This window comes from Rhinolophus ferrumequinum, chromosome 5 (assembly GCF_004115265.2).
Source record: "Rhinolophus ferrumequinum isolate MPI-CBG mRhiFer1 chromosome 5, mRhiFer1_v1.p, whole genome shotgun sequence".
NCBI lineage: Eukaryota > Metazoa > Chordata > Mammalia > Chiroptera > Rhinolophidae > Rhinolophus > Rhinolophus ferrumequinum.
This window is the reverse complement of record NC_046288.1, coordinates 27,177,304-27,202,496: the sequence shown is the minus strand read 5'-3', so window position 1 is coordinate 27,202,496 and position 25,193 is coordinate 27,177,304. Positions and strand designations below refer to the sequence as shown.

At 32.9% G+C, this 25,193-nt stretch overlaps 1 protein-coding gene across 1 annotated transcript in view; it reads left to right on the top strand.

Moving 5' to 3' along the window:
* The first annotated feature begins 2,829 nt into the window (after positions 1-2,829).
* The window catches only part of LOC117022344 (transmembrane protease serine 11F-like), a 79,727-nt gene continuing 57,363 nt past the window's right edge, over positions 2,830-25,193 (top strand). The window contains exons 1-2 of the mRNA XM_033106346.1: positions 2,830-2,965; positions 16,910-16,990. Coding sequence (XP_032962237.1) covers positions 16,980-16,990 — 11 coding nt within the window. The 5' untranslated portion in view covers positions 2,830-2,965; positions 16,910-16,979. The remainder of the gene's footprint in view (positions 2,966-16,909; positions 16,991-25,193) is intronic.

Below are 25,193 nucleotides of genomic sequence, written 5' to 3'. Positions count from 1 at the left end.
AGTATATGTGTATACACACACACACACACACACACACACACACCAGAGGTGCCAAAAAAATGTATACAAGTGGACACTTTGGTCAATGTTGCTCAAGCACTAGTTTGCCATAATCAGAAGTGTCTAGACAGTGATGGTAACCACTTTGAGCACCTCTTGTAATTGTAGAAGCCAAACGTGACTTGTAGTCATCTTTTGTTATCAGTATATATTGAATATTACAATCTTAGTACAGTTTTCCTTTTTTAAAATGTGTATACTTTTTGGGGGGCACCGTGTGTGTGTGTGTGTGTGTGTGTGTGTGTGTGTGTGTGTAGTCATACCTTTTGTATATGTACACACACACACATACTCATACGCATGGAATGACAATTAAGTTCGTGAACTTGTTGCAACGATGTTGCTAACCTTTTTTTTTTTTTTTAAATATGTGAGGAATTATTCACCATGAATTTGTACCAACTGGACAAACCATTAACCAAGTTTACTACTTGGAAGTGCTGAAAATGCTGCGTGAAAAAGACAACCTGAACTTCTCGCCAATGATTCATGGCTCTTGAATCACGACAATGTACCAGCTCACATGGCACTGTCTGTGAGGGAGTTTTTAGCCAATAAACAAATAACTGTATTGGAACACCCACCCTCCCTACCCACCTGATCTGGCCTCCAATGACTTCTTTCTTTACCCAAAGATAAAGGAAATGTTGAAGGGATGACAATTTGATGACATTCAGGACATCAAGGGTAATACGACCATAGCTGTGATGACAATTCCAGAAAAAGAATTCCAATATTGCTTTGAAGGGTGGACTAGGCACTGGTATCGGTGCATAGCTTCTCAAGGGGAGTACTTTGAAGATGACCATAGTGATATTCAGCACTGAGGTATATAGCACTTGACTGTCAGACCTCCGTGTGTGTGTGTGTGTGTGTGTGTGTGTGTGTGTGTGTGTAGAGATGGGGAGAGAGAAAGAGAGAGAGAGAGAGAGAGAGAGAGAGAGAGAGAGAGAGAGAGAGAGAGAGAGAGAACTATAAATACTAAGAAGTAAGCAGAGGTTGAGGATAGAGAATTATGTGGTGACTATTTCAGATATCATAATCAGAGAAACCCCTTTGAGGTGACATTTGAGCAGAGACATGAAAGCAGTGAAGGAGCAAGACTTGCAAGTATCTGCAGGAAGAATTTCAAAGGAGAGAGAATAGAAATTACAAAGACTTAGGACAACATGGTTGGAACTGAGTAGAGACAAGGTTGGAAATATCAGGGAATATGGTCTTTTATGCCAAAATAAAACTGAATTTTATTCTAACTGTGCTGAAAAGCATTTGAGGGACTTATGTAAGACAGCAACATAATCTGACTAATATTTCAATAAGATCACTCTGACTATTGAATACAGGATAGACTGAATGAAGCTAATCATGGAGCAGTGACACCAGTTAGGAGGTAATTCACTATTTCAGGTGAATGATGATCAGAGCATTGATTAGGATGGTATTAGATGGCAATAAGTGATCAGATTTGAATATACATGTATATTTTGAAGGTACAGGTTCTAGGATTTTTAATTGAATTGGATGTGAGGAGGGTTTAACATGACTACAAGATTTTTGTCATGACCAACTGGGTGAAGAATGGAAATTCACTTACTGAGTTTGAGAAGAATGGAAAGAAGCAGTTACGAGCGTTAGGAAGAACTGATTGTTAAGTTTGGGACATGTGAAGTATAAGACGCCTATGTGAAATACAGTGAGTATATTGAGTAGAGATGTAGATATGTAGGTCTGGAGTTAGAGAAGAGATCAGGACTCAAAGTGTAAATTTGGGAATCATAAACATGTATAGACAGTATACTTGAAACAAAGAAAGTGAATGAGAGTCAGAGAGTAAATGTGACTCTGACAACTGAACCCTGAGAACTTAGCAAGATTCAGTGGCTGGAAAGAAGTAGAGGATTCAGCAAAAAGTGTCTGAGTTGTGCCCTGTAATGAACAGTTTTTATAAAGTATCAGATACAATGTACTACTGCCAAAGGCACAGTAACAGCATAGTGTATAGTAGTTTGAACAGATCTCCTTGTTAATTAGCAATAAATTAAGCCAAAATGTAACTACAAATTATTTTCTTAGGGTATTTGCTCAATAACCTTTTGAAACCTTTTGATTAAATTGGATTAATCAAACACTAAAGGTACTGTGAATAATTTATATAATAATAATGTCTGCTTCATCCCTCAAATCTTTCGTGCCTAAGTCTTGCAGTAGTAAGAACTGAATAAATATTTGTTGCATGCTGTGATGATTCATTAGAAACATATTTAATAATCATAAAGCCATTTTATGTACTAGCAAAGAACACTCTAAAATTATTATTGTAGGGGATATTTCCATTCATTTTCTTCAGCGACATAAAGAAATATGAATGAGGAAAAAGGTATTTCTTGAAATAAAGAATCCATATTCAAGTTCCTTCATCAACATTTTTACTTCTGAGTTACTATGAGGCTTTGGTCAATTTGCATCACGTTTGTATAGAGTAAGCATAATATTTTCTTTCTACATCTTGGAAGCTGTAAGACCTGATATGATGTGAGCTGTCCTCAGAACTCTCTGGAAGACAGCCAGGGATAATGATAATGGAGATTATAGGTGTGCTAGAAAATGCCTCATTGACCAGCTGTTTTTTTTTTTTGTTTTTTTGTTTTTTTTTTTTAGCATGGCCCTATAATTGGCTAAAGAAAGGTGGCATGTGACTACCTTCAAATTGGCAAGAAGCCTTTTGAAACCATGGTCCATTCCTGACACAGATTTAAAAGGTTAAATTCTGGGAGAAGGAGGTGAACTCTGCATTGTCTTCCATATATTTTGAATCTCAGAGAAAAGCATTGGAAGTGTCATTCTAGGACCATTTCCAATGGCTGCTATCTAATGACAGAACCACTTCAAGACTATAAAATACAAGGTATGGAAAACAATGGTTAAAGGAATTAATGCATATTTGTAAATCTTTTTGTTTTCCTCCTTATGCCCTTTTATAGTTCCCTATGGTGTGATTTTTATTTTTAATTAGTTTCAGGTGTACAAAGCAATGTAATAGTGAGATATTACACCACTGAAGCTGGTGTGATATTTTTAAAAGTTTACTTATGTTTATATTTTAAATGTGTCCTTTTCAAATTTTATTCTCTCTACTTGAACCGTAAGAGAATGATTACACATCTCTCTCTCTCTATCTATCTATCTATCTATATATCATCTATCTACCTATATCTATCTATCATCTATCTATCTATCTATCTATCTATCTATCTATCTATCTATCTATCTATCTATATCTATCTATATTTCTATATGTATGATCAGAACCTTGTTTGACCCTACTTCAAATAGTTTTAGGTTTGCCATAGATCATGTGATTAAAATCCTGGAAGTATAATTATTTTAGAATAAAAAAAGATATCAGAAATTATGTAGTTCAAACTTTCTTTTGGCAGACACAGAAATGGAGGCCCAGAGAGGAGTAGATAACATACAAGATTAATGTGTGACTAATTCTAGAACTAGAATCTGGCTTCTTAGTTGAATTCTCTTCTCACTGTGCTGCTTTTATTCTCTCCTGATCTCCGCTTTCTGATAATGTGGAATCTTTGTTCTTGAGTGCAGAATATTGATTATAATGTTATAGCAATTCCATAAACCTAAGTTGGTGATCATTGAAAGTTTCACCCACTCCTTCAGTCCACTAGGATGGCTCAATTTTATAAAGTTAATGTCTTGAGGTACTAAATTAGAGGTGGGAAGATTTGATACTGAAAATCAAATTTGGAACTTTAGCTTCATTTTCTAGGTATTACTGTCCTAGTTGCTGCTACCATGTCTGTTTTATAAAAAAAAAAAAACAAAAACAAAAAAAAAACATTACTATGATTATTTGGGTAACAATGATAAATTGGACCCTCTGAGAGATTATAGCTAAACAAGCATTTAAAGAGCCATGACCTGAGAATATTCTGAAGTTTATATCAAGAGAAACATTTGAGCTTTGTCATCTTCAGAATTTCCTGTTTCTTCTCTCACTTTTTAAAAAATTTTTTTCTGCCCATTTTCTTCTTTCTCTTCTCTATTCTTCCCCTTCCCCATCCTCAAACCCAAAATGAATTTTCACGTTTAAAAAAGTGTTACATTTATTTGACAACTGTATGTTGCCAGTTTTCACATATAAAAATCATCTTAGCCTTATATAAATGTCTCTTTATTTTGTAATATTTTTGTGCATATCTTTGCAGAATTTTTTCTTTTTAAAATGTATATAGTTTTCTCTGTATGGGTTTTGCACATTTCTTAAAACTATTACTAGTTATATTGTACAATTTTTGCTTTTGTGAAAGAAATAATTTTATTATTTTTTACAGTTGGCTAATAATGGTAAAGTTATTAAATTTGGTATATTTACTTTTTGAATCAAGTCACTTTGAAATTTTTATTAGTTTAGTAGTTTCCCCCTTAATTAGCTTGGATTTTCTATGTAGAAATAGTATTTTTACCTACCAGCCTTTGAGTAGCTGAAAGTCTTACAATTTCCTGCCATATCATATTAACACGAGCACACAGAAAACTGTTAAACAATATTTAAATCCCTTGTTTCAACAATGCGAAAAACGATGGCTCAGAAGAAATGATAACCTATATTAATACTAGCTAGTTAAAAAAGTATACATATTAATCTGTAATCAGTCTTTATAATACCTATTGAAACAGGTTTAAGATCATCTTCTCCCTTGATATAAAATTACTGAATGGTTATTCATGTAGAATTAAGAATAAATCATCCCCTTTTAAATCTTTACCTAAATATGTTTGATAAAATTTCAGTTGTTTATAATAAATTTCTGGAAATTGTATAATAATAATTAAATCTATTTACAACTGGGGTCTATCCTAAACCAAAATAAATAAGAGAGAATAAGTTGTAATATTTGAAATGTGTCATTAAGCATAAATTTCTCGTCTTGCTATTAATCAGGCATCTAACTATAGCTGTCATGAGGAAACCCTGACCAGCCAACATTGCGTCACGGCTGGTTTCATTAACGAATACGGGAAGAATCTCCTCCAGTGAGAAGTACTTGAATTATGCATAGATAGTGACAGAGATAATTACGAAATTAGTACACTCACTGGAGATGAATGAAACAAAACACACGGTTCAAAAAGGGATGGTGATTAATAAACGTCAGTGTTAATGTGAATTTGGAAAGGAATAAAAAATTGGCCAGAATTAAATGAGAATAATAAGTATGTTTTTAGATGGGGACTACGATTGGGGAAGAAATTGAGGGATAGTGCTCAGGTCAGGGCCAGGCTTGGGAAGAGAAACCCCAGAAAGCAAGGGTGGGAGTCTTTGGGTGACGCCCACCTCTCAGCCCCGGCATCGGCTTTGAGATACTATTATCCCTGTTGTCTTTACCTACTAGTGTAGGGGCCAAAGAATGTAAATCAGCTCCTTGATCTCTATGACCACCCCTCAATATCAGAAATCTAGTTTAGTTTCCATTTTTGAATTATATCTAATTCACAGGACCCCAATGGAATTACATAATTTATTCTAGAAAAGTTTCTTGGTAGCTCTAATTTGTATGCCTAAGGATCAAATACGAGAGATATTTTTCAAAATCAGTGCCATTACCTGTTGGTAGTAAAGATGACTGTTTTGGGAAACATACATGCTTATCTATGTGTGTAGTATGCTAGATATAAAATGTATTTTTACTGTGGACCGTGGTGAAAAGAAAAACTTGGGGGGAAAAGCTGTCCAAAGATGTGTTAGAATTCCCAATACTGACAAGGAAAAGTCTAATGCCCACAAAAATAACTTTGGAGCCTGATGTAAGAGTAGGATGGCAGTGGGGCATTAGTGGGAGTAGTCCCTCCTCAACAGGAAGGAATATTTTATTAATGATGTTTGGAATTGCTGGTGCATGGTGACAATAATAGTCATACCAACTTGAATCAGTTTCCTTTTGCTTTTAAATTCTTAACAGACAACATAATCCCCTTATTTCTTGAGTACTTCCTAAACACTTGACTCCAATTTTGGTATGCCATTGCTGTAAAGCAGCTGTGGAAATTCCAAGTTATTATATATCAGTCTCTTTTATCGTTATCAATAAACATAAGTCACTTTTGAATAAAAATATAAGCAACTGCAAAATCTAGATCATCCACCAAAAAGAGAAGGAAAGTATTTAGAAGAAATGGCTATCCAAATTTTCCTCTGAAGTGTAATTTATTAGAAGATTCCTTTTTCTTAACAAAATGTGACATAGGTTGTAAGTACTAGACAAATCTATCAGCGGAGAAACTACAGTTCTAGAATAATATACCAATACTATTAAATATTGATAAGGATGATTAGGGTTATGCAATGTTTATTGAGTGATTACTCTTGTTAGATACTTTTTCAGATCATCTACATTCATTATTTCATTTGTTACTCACAACTATTCTAAAAGATAGATACTCTTTTTTATCTTTTTTTGTTTTTTGTTTTTACAGATTAGGAAATTGAGGCACAGAGAGATTAAGTGACCTAACCAAGTTCACAAAGTTAGTGGCAGAACAAAAATTTGAATCAAAGCAGTTGGTACCCAGGAATTGTACTTTAAACTTTTATCTTAAACTGTCAGAGATTTCATTAAAGAAGTAGTAATTGGGTTGCTTTTATAAAGTATCATATTTAAGTGAGACAAAAGACTAGGGAGAACAAGTCAATTGGAAGGAGGCTGTGATAACAAAAGAGAAATTACAAAGATTACATAATACATGTTTTAGGAATGAGAAAGACTGATTAAAGTTCGTGATGTGATGTACCATGAGAAATAAAGTTGAGATGAAGTTGATTCTTAGAAGATTTTGAATTTCATTGAGCACATTCTTGAAGTAGAAAATAAGTATCCATTAAAATATTTTTTAATAGTAATGTGATGAAAGCCATGTTTATAGACAATTAATCTTTAATGAGCATGAAGGTGAATTGACAGGAAAGAAGAACAAGAGTCATGGAGTTCAGCTGAAGCTGTTATAATAGTCTAAGCTAGACTAAGAAGAGAAAGCAATATATGGACCAAAGAAACAATTTGAAGGAATAATTATCAAAATCATTGGCTGAATACAGAGAATGAAATTAAGGACTGAGTCAAGGATACCTTTCAAATTTAGAGTGTAGGTGATTGGCACATTGGGTGGTGCCACTGACAAAGACAGAGAAGCTTGCAGACACCAAGATTTACTGAGTTTGAAATTCATGACTACACTGTAAAATTCTCTGAGAGCTGGTGGTAGCAGAACTGCCATTTTAGACTTAGCAATGTGATGGGCATAGTGCCTGGCACATAATAGGTGGTCAAGAAAATATTTTTTTAAATACATGATTGAATGTGGTAATGGTAGGATAATGAAAAAAAAAGTCAGTAAGCATCTAAAAGACTACAACTTCAGGAAAAGAGTAAGTGGGGATACAGATTTAGGAGTCATCTGAACAGAGGAGAGATCTATAAAGTCAGAAAATGGATTAATTCATTGAAGAGAAATTTGTTTTGAAAACAAACAAACAATCCAGAGGACCTAGTATAGGAACCATCTACTGGAGGTCTTAAAGGACTTCCTTCAATTTAAAAATTATGCAAAAAGAAATAAATGCTTATTTAGTGTTGCTGTCATAAAATAGTCTCTTTGGATTAAATCCTGCCTGAGGAATTTATGGTGCCTTGATCCATTTGACATGTTTTTCTTTCAGTCAAAGTCACTGAGATACAGCTAATACACAAGAATGTAAAGCAGATTAGTCTGCCCTACTCAGATCCAATATCATTTGATAAAGAAGAGAATGTCTCAGGCGGCTTGATTCCAAATGAGAATCACCTAATTGGTATTTGGAAGTGTACATTGGAAAATGTTAGTAGATCATACTCATACCTCATGCTTTCTCATTTCGGAATGGTGTACACCAAAACGATAGCAGTGGTTAGCTCTGAGTGGCATAGGAAAAGAGAAGACTAGAAGAGTGGGTATTAATCCAAAGAGACATTAGTCATACCTTAAAGTTTAAGTATATTTTAGAAATAGGCTGGATATATTGTATTATTTAGAGGTATTGGAAACAAAAGTTGCACTTTCTCCCATGCTTCTCTGAAAGAGGTTATACTTCCCAATAGATCAAACTTCTGTGTGTTTGGGTATTTATTATTTATATTCAATCCTTTCCATTTTGTGAGGAAAGTTTAACTAAAACCAGATTGTTTTATTCATAAATAATCCACCTAAATAAATAAACATAAATAACAATACATCAAAATATGATGAAACCAAGCCAACAAATGTCAGTGCCACTGTTAACTGAACACTTAGTCTTTCTTCAGGGTATCTGGCATTCCGTATGTGACGTATGATCTGACATCCAAGGCCAAATGAAGATTCCAGTGTTCATCAAAGTATTAAACATTAGTGACATTTTGCTTCTTTGTTTATATTATTTACATTATAAAAAATACATGTACAATAAGTTCTAGTAGTTTCCTCCCATATCTCTTAATCCCCCTCACGGAGTGGAAGCCCTTCTCTTTGAAGACTATGGCAGACTAGTCTAGATTCACTCTACATGTTAATAATTGAAGGTAAATTGGCAAAAATCAAAGCTTACTCTTGGGAGTGGTTCTTCAAAATTTCTGGAAGCAGGCAATGTTTCCTAGGTGTTATCTTAAATGCAATCAACAGGGCTATGTAAGGAAGTTTTATCAGGACTGGCCACATCACATTGTGGGATCTACACAGTTTAGGGCAACCAATCTAGGTTTATCAAACTAGAAAACTGAGCTCTTTAAATATCATCAGGATATTGATGACTTCATGCAACAAATGATAATAGAGGCAGATATTGCCCTAATTCTTCCCTCATTCCCTGCTGTATGTCTCAGACTACATCCTTCCATAGAAATGCTTTCTTAAAAATAATAATAAAAAAAATGAATAAAATTCAACTTTGAAAATATTCCAGTTACTCTTCCAATTTTATTTCCAACATTACCTTAATAGTGCAAATAGACTTAGCCTCAGAAAATTGTTTATTCATATAATTCAAAATTACATTTTCCTTGAAAATTACAGCATTTCACTGAAATCTACTAGTTTATGAGTGGGTGAAATAAGACCATTTAATCACTGAATCTAAATTGTTAGTCAAAGTTTACATGACAAGCTTGTATTAAAGTTACCCAAGAAACAAATCACATGAAAATGTAAATGAGACATGATGGAGTCCTTATACATATCACTTGGAAAATACTGGAACACATTTAATTCACATTTAAAAAACCTAACAATTCTGGAAGAAATTGTTAGAGTTTTATACCTATTTTGTAAAACTCAACTGTAAATGTTCAATTTATTAGAAACTTCTTAATTCTGTATTACCTAGTATTAAAGAGCAAAAGAATCAAAATGTTTCTTAACCTGAGTATCATATCTTTCTGAATTTCTTCTCTGCATGGACTGAAAATTGCTAACAAAAATATGGAATTTCATAGTGACACCTCCCTTTCCCTCAATGTAAGATTTTTGGAGAAAAAACAAAATCAAATCAAATTTATTTTACCTTAGATATCAGAATGTTAAAATTTGATTAAAATAATAAATTTTCTTATCAAAGCTATTGATAGTTACTGAAACTCTTGAGTCTAAGGTACTATGATACCTAAAAGGAAGTCAAATAATCACGAGCTGAAAGAATGTTGGGCAACAGTGCATAATTTAAAGCTCTAAATAGAGCTCGGCACTAGAAAACTGGATTTCTTTTTTCAGAACCTGCTATGAATCCTTCAGCTTTTTTGTACTTAGTATATAAAACGAAGCATTGGGTAAAAATCCTTCCTACTTCACTCACATCGTCATCTGTAATCATTAAATTGGGGCAAGGAATTAATCTGATATAGTATAAAAACGAATAAACTAGATATGTCTTTAAAATATTCTATAGAGTTATATTCATATCTGTCTCACAAAATTTTACAGAGATTAAAGACTATTTTACTTGGCACAATATGAAATACAAAGTCAGTAATACTTAAACTAATTCAAATATAGAGTGAACTAAAACTGAGTGTGATTATTCACTGACAGAAAATGTTGTTTGTTTGGCTTCTTTGAATCTTAGAATCTTCACTGTAGTAGTCAATTATGCTGCCATAGCACCTTGTACTTCTGCTATCATAACATGCTTTACTATGATTATTTGCTGATGTATATCTTGTTTGCTCAATTCTAAGGTATTTGCAGGTGGAAATTAATCTTGTTTGCTACAGTGTGCTCAGCAATTAGCACACCATTTAGCACATATTTATTTAGTGCTAATATTTATTAGGTGCTCAATAAATATTTAATGACTATGCCTGAACAAGTGAAAATCTAAGTCCAATTCCTAGAAGGATTCTTAATTTGAGAATTTATAAAGATGATGAAGTGATTTGATTATTTTGGATGGCCACATATTTTGGAATGAGAGATATACAGATGTAATATTCAATAATTTAAAAACAAAAAGTGCAACTAATAAGATAAATAAAATCTTAATGTAATTTTTTTATTGTCTCTTCATTAAGGATCTTGTGTAAACTTTTAACTATATGGCCAAAAGAATATATCTGTTGTAGTCTAGATCAGATTCTTTCTTCTCTTGATTTTTCCCTTTCCTCCTCTTCTTCCTTCTCCTGCTTGTTGTTCTTTTTCTGCTTCTCTTCCTCTGTCTTCTTTTCTTTCTGTTGTCTCTCCTCTTCTTGTTCTCCTCTTCTTGATTTTTCTTCTAGAGTCTGGGATATTAATTTTTATCCACACAAGGTAGTGCAGTTGCATGTATGGAAAGAGAGAGAAAAGAAAAAAACAAGAAAAGAAAGGAAGAAAGAAAACATAGTACATGCATACATGCATCAAGACTGTCCTGAGAATTTGTAAATAACTTTTTTCCGTATAGAGAACCAGCTTTCCCTATGAACTGTCCCCTGAGGCTTCCAGAGAAGAATAAATTATCAAGCAAATAAATAACTATCAGAGCATCAGATCAGTGGTGAGTGTGTCCTACACTTTGAGTAATAGGGTATATAATCAATCAACAGGACCTCAAAGAGCACCTGTTTCAATAGTTCTTCATGTGTCTTATATCATAAGCCCATGGTGAATCTGATGAAAATGATGAAATTTCCTTTGGAAAATACGCACACAAACAAATTTTATAGTAATTTCAGTAAATCTAATTGACACATATTTATGGACCTTGGACCAGCCCCAACGCTGAAATCTATCTATCTATCCATCTATCTATCTATCTGTCTATATGTCATCATCTTCCTACCCATTCATCCAACAATCTATTTAGAAAATGAGACCTAGAGATGTTATTTGTATTGTTCACATACACAAGTATGAGGTGGCAGTCAGTTCTGTCACCAGGGCCCTAGCTCCCTAGCTTCTTGATCATGTTTCTACTTCTCATCCTAGAAAGGAGATTATAGAGGGAGAAAGGATTTTCTTTCACATCCCTGACATTCTCATAGATTTCCTTTTTAAACAGTTACTTCCCTCTTTCCTGAAAATTACTCTAACTATGCGCCTATAAAAGATTGCTTCAGTTCATATGTCTGGTGAAGAAATCTTAGTACTGTATCAGTGCTACAGGATCCCTGTGGTTATTTCCCATGGTTCTTCCTACATCTTTGCTGACTGTCCTAGAGGAAACAGTTTCAACTGCTCCATTTCCAACCAGTAACCTCATCATGTTAAGTAAGAAAATACCCTAAATGACCAAGTTGATAGCATTGTGCTACTAGTTAAGTTTAAACTAGTTGTGCTACTAGTAATGGTTAAATTTGCTCCAGGAAGGAAACATAGTACTTGTGTAAAAGCATTTTGGCAATGCTCAGAATGAAACTTCTACTTGTGGCACAGCAATCTGCCACATTAATGGTGCACTTGGAAAAAAAAATGACTTGGAAAAAAATTGTGGCCCTAAGAAAGAATGAATACAAATGAAGAGAATGATAAACTATTATGACTCCTTTAGTATAGGAAAAACATCATTTCTTGGGGAAGAATATTTCTGGACAACCGGATATATCTACTTGGGAGATGGAGCAGAAATCTAGATGTGGAGTTTCTAGATTATCAGTTGGATATAGAAAAATCAGTACGGTAGAAATGTAATCTCACCCACAGTCATGAGCTATACCCTTCAGAGTTTTGCATGATGATGTCAAATATGCCAGTCAGAAAGCTTTTCAATGTGGGATTTTTGTTGTTGCTGTTCATGAGTTTGGTCATTCCTTACTCACTGGCCATTCCAATGAGCTAGGACATCAATGATCTGATCTTTGTGATGACGGAGAAGCACAGACACTCTCTGTGAAGGCTCAGGGAAACCCTTCCTTACATCACTCTTTGGCATGGTATTACTGACCACTTGAGATTCTGTCATTTGATTTTCAGCTGTCATTACTCTCAAACAGGTTCTTTTGGTGGAAAGATCTTAATAGAAGTTTGTGTTATTTTACTTTTTCACTAATAGCCTACCCTGCCATCTAGCATTAGAGCTGCTCATCAAATTGGAGATCAGGCTCAAGATGATCTCCACTTAAAGATGATAAGTATTAGTCAACCGGTTACTAGTGTACAACTCCAGGCGTATACATTCTTAGACTTCCTCAACCAGGTGAAACAGGTTACACAGATGTTATTAAGCCATTTGTCTATAAGACCTATTGTAGAAAACCAGGGCAGAAAGTATCATAAAAGAAGATAATCCATAAACTATAGATATACTGAAAGTGCGACAAAAGAATTTCTAAAAATTCCCAAGGGTTAAAGAATTTGTACCTAAAATATTTTCCAAAGTCACTCAAAGAATAAAAATAAATGACTACTTGATTATTAAAAACAGATTCTCAGTGCTACTGATATTAGTCAATTCATTTCAATATAACCACTGTGTCTGCTGTGTTCCCATTTAGCTAGATCATAGCTAGATCATAGATGGATCACAAAGTATAAAAAGTAAACTCTACATATAAACATGCAAAACATATTTTATTACTTGTAGAAAAACTTTTAAATTTTAAGTAGAAATATTTTTAAATATAGAGAATTTAACTATAAAAAAAATAAAAACTGAAATTTTATAAGATTTTGTGATTTTGAAAATTTCTGTTACTACCATACAACCCCTGGAGCATACATTCTTAGACTTCCTCAACCATGTGAAAAAGGTTACAATGTAAAAAATCATTATATTCGTCATCTTTTATGTTTACTTGATCCTATTGTTACACAGTTGAAAACAGAAACCTCTAAGATCATGAGAAGATCATCCAAAGAATGCTGTATTAGTTAGTTTCTGAAGTCTTCAATGTACTGCTGAACAGATAAACTATTTTAGCTACCATTACAGATATTTATCAGCAAGGATATCATTTAGTATTTTATATTTGAATGATAATAGAATATGTCTGTAACTTTGAAGATGGTTATAATGAAGTAATTAAGCTATTTATATTGAAATAATTTCTTACATGTAAAACACATATTTTGCTTAAAAGTAAAAGTTTTCCAAAGAAACAATTAAGATATGGAAAAAAAATTTTCTTTGAACATTGGCTCAAACAACTCCAAAATCTACTCTTTGAGATTAAAACAAGCACATACCGTATATTATGTTTTGATCTTCTCAGTTCCATGGAAATGATCCATGAAGATGAATTGATTTTACAGTGAGTGTCCCTAGTTTTTGTTACTTCAGTTTTCCGGCCAAATAATTTCTATTAATTCTTACAGTATTTTAGAGAAAGGCTACCTAATTTGGTTTCCTTTTCCTTAGGTCAGTGATGCATCATCCATTCTAATCCATGGGATTCATTGTTTTTCCCTCAAGAGTACTCTCTCTTCTGTGTTATTACCCGTTGGCAGTGCTGACATGAGTGAAGATGTGATCCTTTATTAAATCTCCTTATGTTCTTTCTTCAGTGGAAAAATAGTACACTAATTGCCTTAATAAGTGCAAAGCAAAATGTAAGGTCAGCCCTCAAACCTTAGGCTATTAGTAAGTATGAAATTAAGTTACTTCCTTAATAATGACTATTTAATTAAGTTTGTAAATGTAATTAATTATTATCAGGTCTGCAATTGCAAGGAAATGTACACAATTCCTTCATATACTCTAATGATCTTTTCTTATTCCTTTCTTTTTTTTTCGACACTAAAGAAATATGATCAATTTGGGAGTATCTTAACTTTCCCCTTGATGTCCTTGTGTAATATCCTCTTATTGTTGACTTTTCCTCATTCATGTTTTACATCATACACTTTTTGTCTTTGACTGTTAATAAATCAATCAACAATGCAGCAATAAAAACCAGTATGATGTCTGCCCACATGTGGTAACGTGTGCTGAGGGTGCTGAGAACCTATGAAATAAAATTCATATGTAGTGATTTCACTTCTATAGTACAAATGACTATCGCCTGCCAACCCTCAGAATTACTGATAGTTTTTAAGCCTTATTAAGAATATACATTTAAAAATCTTCATATGCTGCATTAATTAGAACTCAATACGTCAATATCTTTATTACAAATAAAGCATCTCGAGGCAATATGTTGCTGAAAAGAGAACCATATAGAGAGAAGAGTTTGGAAAATACCACTTTTGAAGTCTATTGAAAACAATTAGCAATATAGTGCTAATCCTTTGGGTGGAAAAATGAGAGGAGAGAGAAAATAAAGTATCTAATATATATGAGGACTTTATTATGGACCAGGCACCATTTTAATTCCTTTATACTTAGTATCTCGTTTAAACTAGGTACACGTATTATCCTCACTTTACAGAGGGATGAACTGAGGTGCAGAAAGGTTAAGAACATTCTCAAGTTCACATAGTTAGCTCGTGATAGCACCAGGAACTGAACCCCGTCATTTTATCCAGGAGTATGGTGTACTCCACTATGCCAGTCCATCAAGATAAATACATCATCAGAGAGAAGAAAAATAAGTTATTTTACATATTCACTGAAAGCAAAAGGAGGGGAGAAAACTAAAACAAAGAAATAGAACATTTAAAACTAAACAGAAGATACTTTGAGAGAATTAGCAGGAAATAGCAGGAAAGTTTCCTGTGGGCGACAGTTGAACCTCTTTTTTTAAGCTTTCACAAAAAGATAGCTTCCACTACAATCTTTGTTTAAATATTACTGTATCTCTTAATTTTTCCCCAAGTCCTATAATCCAGTATGAAAAATGCTGATTTTTCTTTTTTAACTAAGAGAAGAAATATGTACATACCACATGTCTCATTCCAGAACCCTCAAAGTTGGTTCTTGTACTTATTTTGGGTATGCTTCTTGTATAGCATAATTTTCTTCACTAAAGCCACAGAGTATTATTTTCTACCATATTATTATTTACTAATATAAAGATCTGAGAATATTTTAATAAATTTTAACAAATAATAATTATGAAAATGTCAATTCATTAATGAGAAATATTTTAGTATAACCATTAAAACCATTTCAAAAGCATATATGCACAATGTTAATTTCAAGTTAACATAAGTATTACTATATAGAAAATCAAAATAATGGTGGGTTATAATTATATACAAAAATCACATAACTTTTTAGCACCTTTTTTCAGATTTTTATAATTTTTTTTACTTCTGGGAAATCAAATCTCCAAAGAACAGTTACTTTTGCTAAATTAAGTTATAATTTTCAATTTAATTAAAGTTATTTGTTAAGTTCCATGAACCATTCATTCAGAAATTTTTATTACTCCTCAAAATTATATTGTCACATATTTTTGTCCTATTATTGATGCTTATACATACTGACAATCTGCCTCAGTTTTTTCATTTGTGAAACATCTTGGGAAACATGTTTCATATTAATGCTTAGCAGAATATTATAATGAAATTTTAATATTAGATTCATATTGTATTTGTAGTATTTTAAATAAATGTATTCTGTATGAACAACAAAGATGCATTCTATAGCTTTTTTTTTCTTTATCATCTCCTGGTTCTGAGCCTTTAAAAGTAACTCTTAAAATTGTAATATCCATCCTGCAACTTTATTGATCTTTAATGGAGGTTCATATATTCAGACTAAAATCTTTGTGGATGAATGCCATTATCTAAAGTAATTATTTATAAATACTGGGAAATTCACATACACTAAGTGGACTATGATATTTCTCATGATGAGGAAGAAAAGAAGAGGTTTGTTTTTGATACTTTCTCTTTTTGCCTTTTTGGGGGTAAACAAATTCTTGCAATAAAATCTATTCTCTTTAGAGATAAAATGAATAGTATTAGAAAAGATAATACAGTCCTGCCATTTTACTTATAAGGAAAATAAGTCCCAACGAGCTAAGCAGCTTGCCCATGATTCACACCACTAAGGTGGCAAAAAGAAGCACCCTGGCCTGTGTGGAACCCAGGTCTTTCCCACACCACCACACCTCATGGTTCCCTCAAAGGGAAGGAACAGAATTCTAGGAAAGAAGCAAGTGCCAGCAATGTACTCTAATGCTTGCTGTTGTTTTTTTGTTGTTGTTGTTATTGCTTTTTTTTTTTTTGAGAACAAATTGGGGCCACACCTCAGAGCTGATCATTCCTCCCCAGCTGGAAATGCGTGGCCTGAATCATCACCAGTTGCACGTTGTGTGCCCTCCACAGCTTAGAACTTCTCTGTGGAACCACCTATCACAACATTGATCATGTTCTTATCAGACTATATCCAGGCTGCAGATCTCAGTCACTAAACCTGTCAGACTCGTTTCCTTTCCTGTTGCCAATGACTGTCATTATTTTCCAGTCTCCCAGCCCTGACCTGGCTGATACAGATCAGATGGTGACTGGATAGAAACTGCCCCAGTCCTGGGTCCATGATGTACGAGTAAGTACTCAGCTTTTCTCAGTCAGGGTTATCAAGGGGACAGAGGTTTATAACCCTTGGGACAGACTGGACAGATGTTGGCTGGTGGAGAGTGCTTTAAAAATAAGTTTTCCATGTATGTTATTGTATTTTGTGTTAAAGTGTTATTTTGTTGTTGTTTTTAAATGTAAAAATATTTTTAAACAAGAGGAGTCAAAGTCCCCCTTTCTTTCTAAATAATAGAAATATAAATGATAGGCAGTAATAAATTAGCTATATTATATTTAAACATTTAGGAAACCTATGCTTCAAAAGTAAAGTTTTTAATGTCGTTTATTTGGTGTTTTTAGTATGATCAATAGTTTGGTATAAGTTTTTGTCTTATGTTGCTTATTGAAGTACATTCTGGGAAAACTTGAACTATAAATGTAAGAGGAGAATCTACTCCAATTTTTATTTCTTTAACTCTAAACAATAGAAAGTATGGTAGCAACAGGATTATTGTATATACATAGGAAGTGATAAAAATTAAAATATTCGTATGTAAAAATTATTTAATTAAAAAAATCTAGATTCTTTGTGACATTTGTCATAATTGAACTCCAAAATAATTAATCAACTAATGAATTTAAGGTAAAGAAATTTAGATACATTTATATTTAGGTAATTTCAGGCTATTGTTGTACAGACTCAGAAATGAACAGCTGATACTTGATCATAGTGAATTCATTCAAACTCCTGCTCAGTCTAATCTTGCTTTTCAAAGAGGTTGTTGACCTCTCTATGCACACCTTTCTCACATGTTCTCTATCGACTAAGGTTTCAAACTCAATCATGATTTTGTGATAACTATAATTGTACAGTCACTTGATTTTGGCTTCAATTAAATGTAATACATTAGGCCTATAGACTCTGACATTAAATGGTGAGTGTTCTTGCCCTCTCTAATTTTTTCTCAAATAACACACGAGTCTGAGGAAGACTCCATTTCATGCATAATGTTCCCCTCGTGGACCCTTTCATGATAGAATATTATCTGAACTTCTTATCAAATAAAAGAAAGTATATTTCTTATTTACCCAGATAAGGACAGAGTAAGACAAAATATGCAGTGGAAAAAACTTACTTTTATATTTAACAAACATTCATACAAATATGATATGCTAACAATTTTAGTTTCAAAAAATTAGTGAAGAGCATAAAGTTCTTTCAGTCTCAATTTTTTTTTCAGAATTCCTCAGTATGACTTTTCTATCAGCTTGGTTCTCCTCTTCTCAATTTATGGCATCATCTCTATTCACTCATTTTTTCACTCTGAAAGTATCATTACAGATACGAAATTTCTATATTGAAGGCTCATCAGCTTTAATCCAGAGTTTATAGTTTTGATGACTTTAAGTCTCCTTTCTAACTGGATTCCAGATCAGTGTTATTTTTAACACAGATATTATCAAAAAGTATGGACCCTGGCATAATTGAATTCATCAGTAAAGGTGTTTTACCCAAGGAGTATAGTCTCAAAGAGAGGATGAGTTAGATATGCAAAGCTTCTTAGCAGAACTTCCGTCTTTCTCATTGTGGTGTATTGGAAAGAGTACTAGTACTAGCACTTAGATGTGTGTAGTTCCAGCTTTGCATTCATTTGTCTGGACAAGTCACTTACCTCTCCAGACTTCACTTCTTGTATCTGTAAAACATGAGGAGAGTTTGAAACTAAAATAATTGGGGGATGAGGAGAGGTTGTCACCATTAATGGGACTTGAAATCATTTTTGTGAATAAACATGAAGCTATTTTTGGTTTATCAGTTTATTGTTTTATTTTTATATTTTTCCTTTGTTGTATTAGATAATCATGAAATAATATCCGATGTTAATTTTCTTATATTTTTACTATATCATAAGTAGTAAGTATAAGTATTGTACTGTGGAACTGTTGTTTCAGATATACAATTATGTGTGTGCCACATGGTGTGATGTCGAACATTTCTTATTGTGTGTCATGGTCAAAAATATTTATTAAAACACTACAGTAGGTAGCTTTAAAATCCTTTAGAGTACTTAAAGTCTATGATTTCCAAAGAGTTAATAGCTAATTAATATGGAGGACATTAATTTTCTTAAGGCACTAGAGAACTATTTAAATTATCCCAGAGTATAGTTGTTGTTGTTGTTGTTGTTGTTGTTGTTGTTGTTTTTTACTTACTAGTCCCTATATCTGGAGCTCTGTACAAATGAAGCAGAGATAAGAGATGTGGTTACCAGAAAGTACAGACCTCAGAGGTGAGAAGCAAATCAATAAGCCACACCCTAATGGCACACTACAATAAACATTAAAAAAAAGAAGCATAAACAAGATGCTATGGGAGTGCCCACTCAATATCACAAAAGCTTCTTTGAATATATGATTGAGTTTAGTCTTAAAAAGCAACTAGGAATTAGTTGAAGGAGAAAGAAGGAGGTATTTTTGGATTCGAGAACATAGCCCTTGCAAGGCCAAGAGGCTTGAGACATGCTCACAAATAGCTGTTGGAAGTTACCAGATGGAACTGAAGTAATCAATCTGACTAGGAAGCACCAGATTAACATCTCTGAACTATATTATGAGAATTGAGTAAAAATTAAACAAGAAGAAGAAATGATGAAATTTGCAATTTAGAATCCTTAGAGAGGACCAGAACAGTTTGGTGGTTCAATTGCCTTCTGGATACATTTGGAGAACTAAATGAAGGGAGTGGCAGGGAGACCACATGTGTACATGCTTCTTTTGCCTACAATGAATATTTCTTCTTGCATTCGGTGGGACACTGTAGTCTTCCTTCAAGATTCTAATCAAAGTTACTGTGAAAATTTTCTCCTAACCTCATATCTTACATCTTAATTATTCCTGAAGCATAGCTATCCTATTCAAACTTGCATATCACATTTTATATACTTCTGTTGGTACTTCTCTGTATGGTTAATTATTTCGTTTCAATTATGTCTCCTCAGTTAAGCAGAGAGCTCTCTGTATTTCCATTGCCAAACACATTGCCTGTCCCACTGTAGACTCTAAACATTTGTGTGTAGACTTATGATAAACTATGCCTAAAGCCAAAGAACACACGCTGAGAAAGAGGAAAGCTTAGGAATAAATAAAAATACAAGTTTACTTTTCATTATATATCTATTCAAGAAAGCCTATGGGATATCTGAGTTACAGCAATTCAGAAGCAAATAAAAAGCTGAACAGTGGAGAGAATTCATTCCAAATAAACTTATGTTGTGGTGCTGATGGGGATTTATTGTAGAAAGGATGAAAACATCAGATAAATGCATATTGACTAGATTTTAAAGTTTAATTTACTCATTAATTCTACAAATGCTTATTATTCCAGCTTTTAATGTACTAGTAGCAAATTATCCACACATAATATATGTACACACATACATTACATATACACATGGTAAATGTCGTGGCTATATATTGCGTGTGTATACATATACATATAACATGCACATGAACACATACACATTCAGACACATATAAATAAAACAAAAATATTCTCTACTTGTATGGTGTTTACAGTCTAAATGAGGAGACATGATAAACAACTAAACAAACAAATGGGTGTGAATTATAAATATGATAATTATGAGGCAAAGGATTTGTATTTTTTTCCAAAAATTTGTCTGTTTTGTAATTGCTGGATTTTTAAATGCTGCCTACTTTTTTAAAAAATAGATTTTTAGTTTATATGATAACCCTATACAGTCTACGTTTATTCATCTGCAAGATAAACGAAAGCTAAATTTATGAAACGTATTTTTAAAGCATTATGTACAGAAAATGATTCCTACTGTGCTTAAAGAAACCTTGTGAAGATCTAAATAGGACCTCTTAAGAAACGTATTCAATATGTGTGGGAAGACAAGATGGGAACAAGTATTTGACCAAGAAGATAAGTCTTTTTTTAAAGACTACAGTTATTTGCAGTAGTCTTTAAAAAAGAAATTGTGTCTTGACTGAGGCAGGGTTGGGTATGTTAGGTAGTTGATGGATATTTAGGGACAAATAACAACAAAGATTTCATACTCTTGAATCATAACCACTATATGACTTCATCATTTATTATTAAGCATTTGAACCCTTAGCATTTCAGTAACATTCATATTTAAAATCCAGATTTAAAAACCAATTCAAAGACAAATCAGAGATGTTCGCATTTTCTTTTTTTGACTCTGTGCATTATGTTTTCTCCCAATAGTGTATGTCAGTAAACTTTGACTCTTAATTGTTTCCCTATATTTTCCAGTATTTAATATATATTGACTTGTCTTTAAATTATTTCACAAAGTTTTTAAGATTTTATAATTAATTGCTTATTACTGCTGAAAATTGGAAAACAAGCTATAACACTTTGCGGCATTCAACAATTCATACATTATTATCATTGGATAAAGAGCGCAGCCCACATCTTAGGTATTTTATATAAAATAAAAAGGAATTAATTTAAAATGTAACTATAGAAAATACAGTAGCATGCTATACTAGTGGGAGCCACATGAAATTGCCTCTTTTGTAGATTAAAAATGACTGAATACCAGAAATTTTATATGGTTCAAACTCATCAAGTCTTTTTCATGTCTTGTTTTATTTATCCTAGACTATAACATATGGAATGACTAATGCAACTTTAATATTACATGATTTTAAAAATGATGAAGGTAACATTTGAAAAATCCTTCAAACTATCTAAAAAATATTTTCTACTTGTGTGGCTTAGATACTAGAATGTCAAACCGTCTTGAACACACATCCCAACAGGTGAAATAAGATAGGGCATGTTGGTAAGAATTAACTTCTGAAAATAGAAAACAAAAAAAAATCCAGTGCAAAACAGAGCGTAGGGTGTGTCTAAACACTATTATAAGCAAAAAAGGTGTGTGTGGGGGGTGGAATCCAGTCAAGCCTTGTATCTGTAAGGCGTCAGACAACTGCCTTAACTATTGTATCTACCCATCTTAGACCCATTGACAGATTCTTGTATAATCAGCCAAACAAACGTGAACAAACAGAAGGACCTAACATGAATGAGTCCTTTAGTACAATATGGTACTGTCAAATCATAAGAGGAGCTCTACAGTAAGAATCTACAGTTTTTGTCTTGATAAGTTTCTAAAAATAGATTAAAAATCACATCAGTATTGTTACTTGCATCGTTCATAATGAACTCATGATTTCGATCATGCTTGTAGACCTCAACAAGTTGTACACGTATGTTAAGGATTGGGTTTGACAATTAGCATGGACACCACCTCGAAACTAGATCAATGGTATCATCTTAGCTCTCATCTCTACGAAGTTCATGAGGCATTTCCCGCCCCATTATGACCCTCCTACCAATCTTCCCTTCCCACTTATCATTTATCCTTCCATAATCATCTTTCTCCTTGGTGGTTACTAGTCTCATTTCCAATCACAAACTTCAGTTGCTTTAGGTAGTACTACTGGCCACTCTTTTTGCTACTGGTAAGGTAGAGGAAAGATCGACTAATTTTTTTTTCATTGCTTATATATCATACCACTTTTAGGAACACATTAACTCATGGGATATTATGATTGGATAGTTGGATACTAACAAATAAAATGGTTGAGACAAGTAATTTCACCTTTTACATATTTAGTAAAATTAAGAAATATGTCCTCTTTAGAGGTAAACACAGACTTAGATCCTTTGCTTTTCATGATTCATCTTTTTGGGGGGGGGGCAATTATTTTTTGCTTAGGACTGCTTCTGTGTTCTTTACCCTTTGGCTCAACAAGAGCAGCAAGAATTTAGTCAATATTTGCTACTTTAAAATTGGGAAAACCATTCATTTCTCCTTGTTTCCATTTATTGAGCTGGTCAGCTGCCATCAACTTTTACTGACAACAGCATTTAAAGAGTATAAACACTACTTATAACTAAATTGTGGCACATAGAAGGAATGGCTTATTAGCCCAAAACATCTTCATTCACAAACTTCTGGACTTTGAATCAATTTTTTAGTAGAGTTGTGTATATCTATTTGTATTGTGGGGATCCATTTTTCCTGACTCCCAGGACTCTCCATTAATTGGAAATTTGGATGGCTTAGGTAGATTTGTAGTTTATTATCAAGGAACACAGTAAAGCTGAGTTCAGATTTAAGTGTTAACCTACATTTCCTCAAAACAATTTTTTTTAAATGGATCAGAAACTCAAGGAACACATCTTTAAACTAATGAAGATAAAGGATGTTAATCTTCATGATTGTCTTTCTGGAAGTGATGCAATAAATTTTAATTAAGATGCACTTTCATTCAATAGTGTGTATTAGTTCTTCTAGTTGCCTAGGAGTGGATTATCTGCTTTAATTATGTTATCTATACATTAGAATAAATGAAATAAACACTATTTAGAATGGAATCTACCTATTAGAATTGCATTTTCTTTGATTCATATGCTAATGTGGCATTTATAATGCTTAACTGCAAAGGAGAAAATACATGGAAACTAGATTCCAAATCCTTCAATATACTTCATGAAATATGACTACTATTATGAATATAGCTATGAGCTTTATATCTGCAATTCCTTTTTAGAGTTTTATCTGTAGCCAGATGTAATACTATAAGTTGATTAATGGACTTTCATGCAAATATAGAAGTAAATTTCTGTTAATCTATTTATGGAAATAAAAGTAGGATCTAACAGAATATGAAATTCAATAATAGAATTCTAGTTATTCTTGCAAAGATAAAATTAAATACTTACATTGCTTAAACTATATACACAGTTTGTAAGTTTTCTTTAAAAGCGTAGAAGTTAAAATTCAATTATTCTATGTGAGTGCATAGTTACACAGTATGTCTTTTTGAACTTCTGGGAATTAGATGATTTTATTATAGTAATTAATTATCACTGAACCACTTAATGTATACTCAGACCTTCAAAAGGGGAAAAAAAGGCTATTTGAAGAAATTATAAATCAAATGAAATAGCACATTTGGGTGGTGGTGTATTTTAGTTCACTAGTCAATGATAAGGCAACTAACTCAGCATCGGAGGGGAAAATTTCAAGAATGAGAAGCTCTTAAATTTCTTCGTATGCAGCTTTCTAACCTACTCATTGCTTCTTTCACACATGGCCCTTCAGAAATGTGACAAAGATTCTAGGACATGTTAATTTTGTTTATTTAATATGCAGATTATATTGGTTGTAAGTGAGAACATTGTTGATCACTTCTATCTAGGACATTTATATCTTAATTATAGTTCCTCCCTCTTAACTGGATTGTGAAATACCACTGAAACACAAACCTTTATACTAGTACAGGAAGCTAAGAGAAGAACATCGCCTGCTTATTGAAAACTGTGTTTTAAATTTTAATTTAAAATTTATACACTTAACTATTTAGTTTGCCGGAAACTGCATAGTAATAGCACATTCTGTTTGGCATCTGTCATATATTTATAGAACTGGTATTTATTGCAAGTTCAAATTTATAGGGATTAACAGCACTTTGTATAACTATTTGGTCTTCGAACAGGAGACAAAATATTGAAGATTTTTCAGGGATGGCATACAAAAAATCTTCAACAAATATACAAAATATTGGTCAGGAGAGTATGTGCTTAACAGTTTATGGATTCTTTTTCAAGTACTAAGACTATTTTAAGTTTGCCTTTGCCCCCTAAAATATTGTTCCAAATTCAAGTTGCAAGTAGCAAGATTGATTTCTCAAGGAGCATTTTATGCTGTGTTGGATGAGGATGGTTAAAATTATTCTAGTTGAAAGAAATGACTTGAGTTTTTCAGAGGCCATTGGACTATCTCATTAAAAAATAATAATAATAAAGTAAAGAACTGACATAGGAGGTATGGGTCCAGTCAGTAGGTGTGCTATACAGAAGGGAAGGTGAGATTTAATATGCACTTTTATGTAATTTAGCATTTTCCTTTTCAATTTATGCCATTATGTGAAAAGAGAATTACTGGATCATTTTTGAAGAAAAAAATAAATGCCCTGCTCATTACCTGATCTGAAGTCCAAATACCAAATGGAAAAGTCTTGTTTTTCTCTTTACTGTTAGATTATATGTATTATTTTATTTGTCTACAGTTTCAGAGGTATTATTTTATTTGTCGACGGTTTCAGAGAACAAAATAATAACTCAGACTAGGAAATTTTGATTTGATTCTAGAAAGTTACTGTAGTTG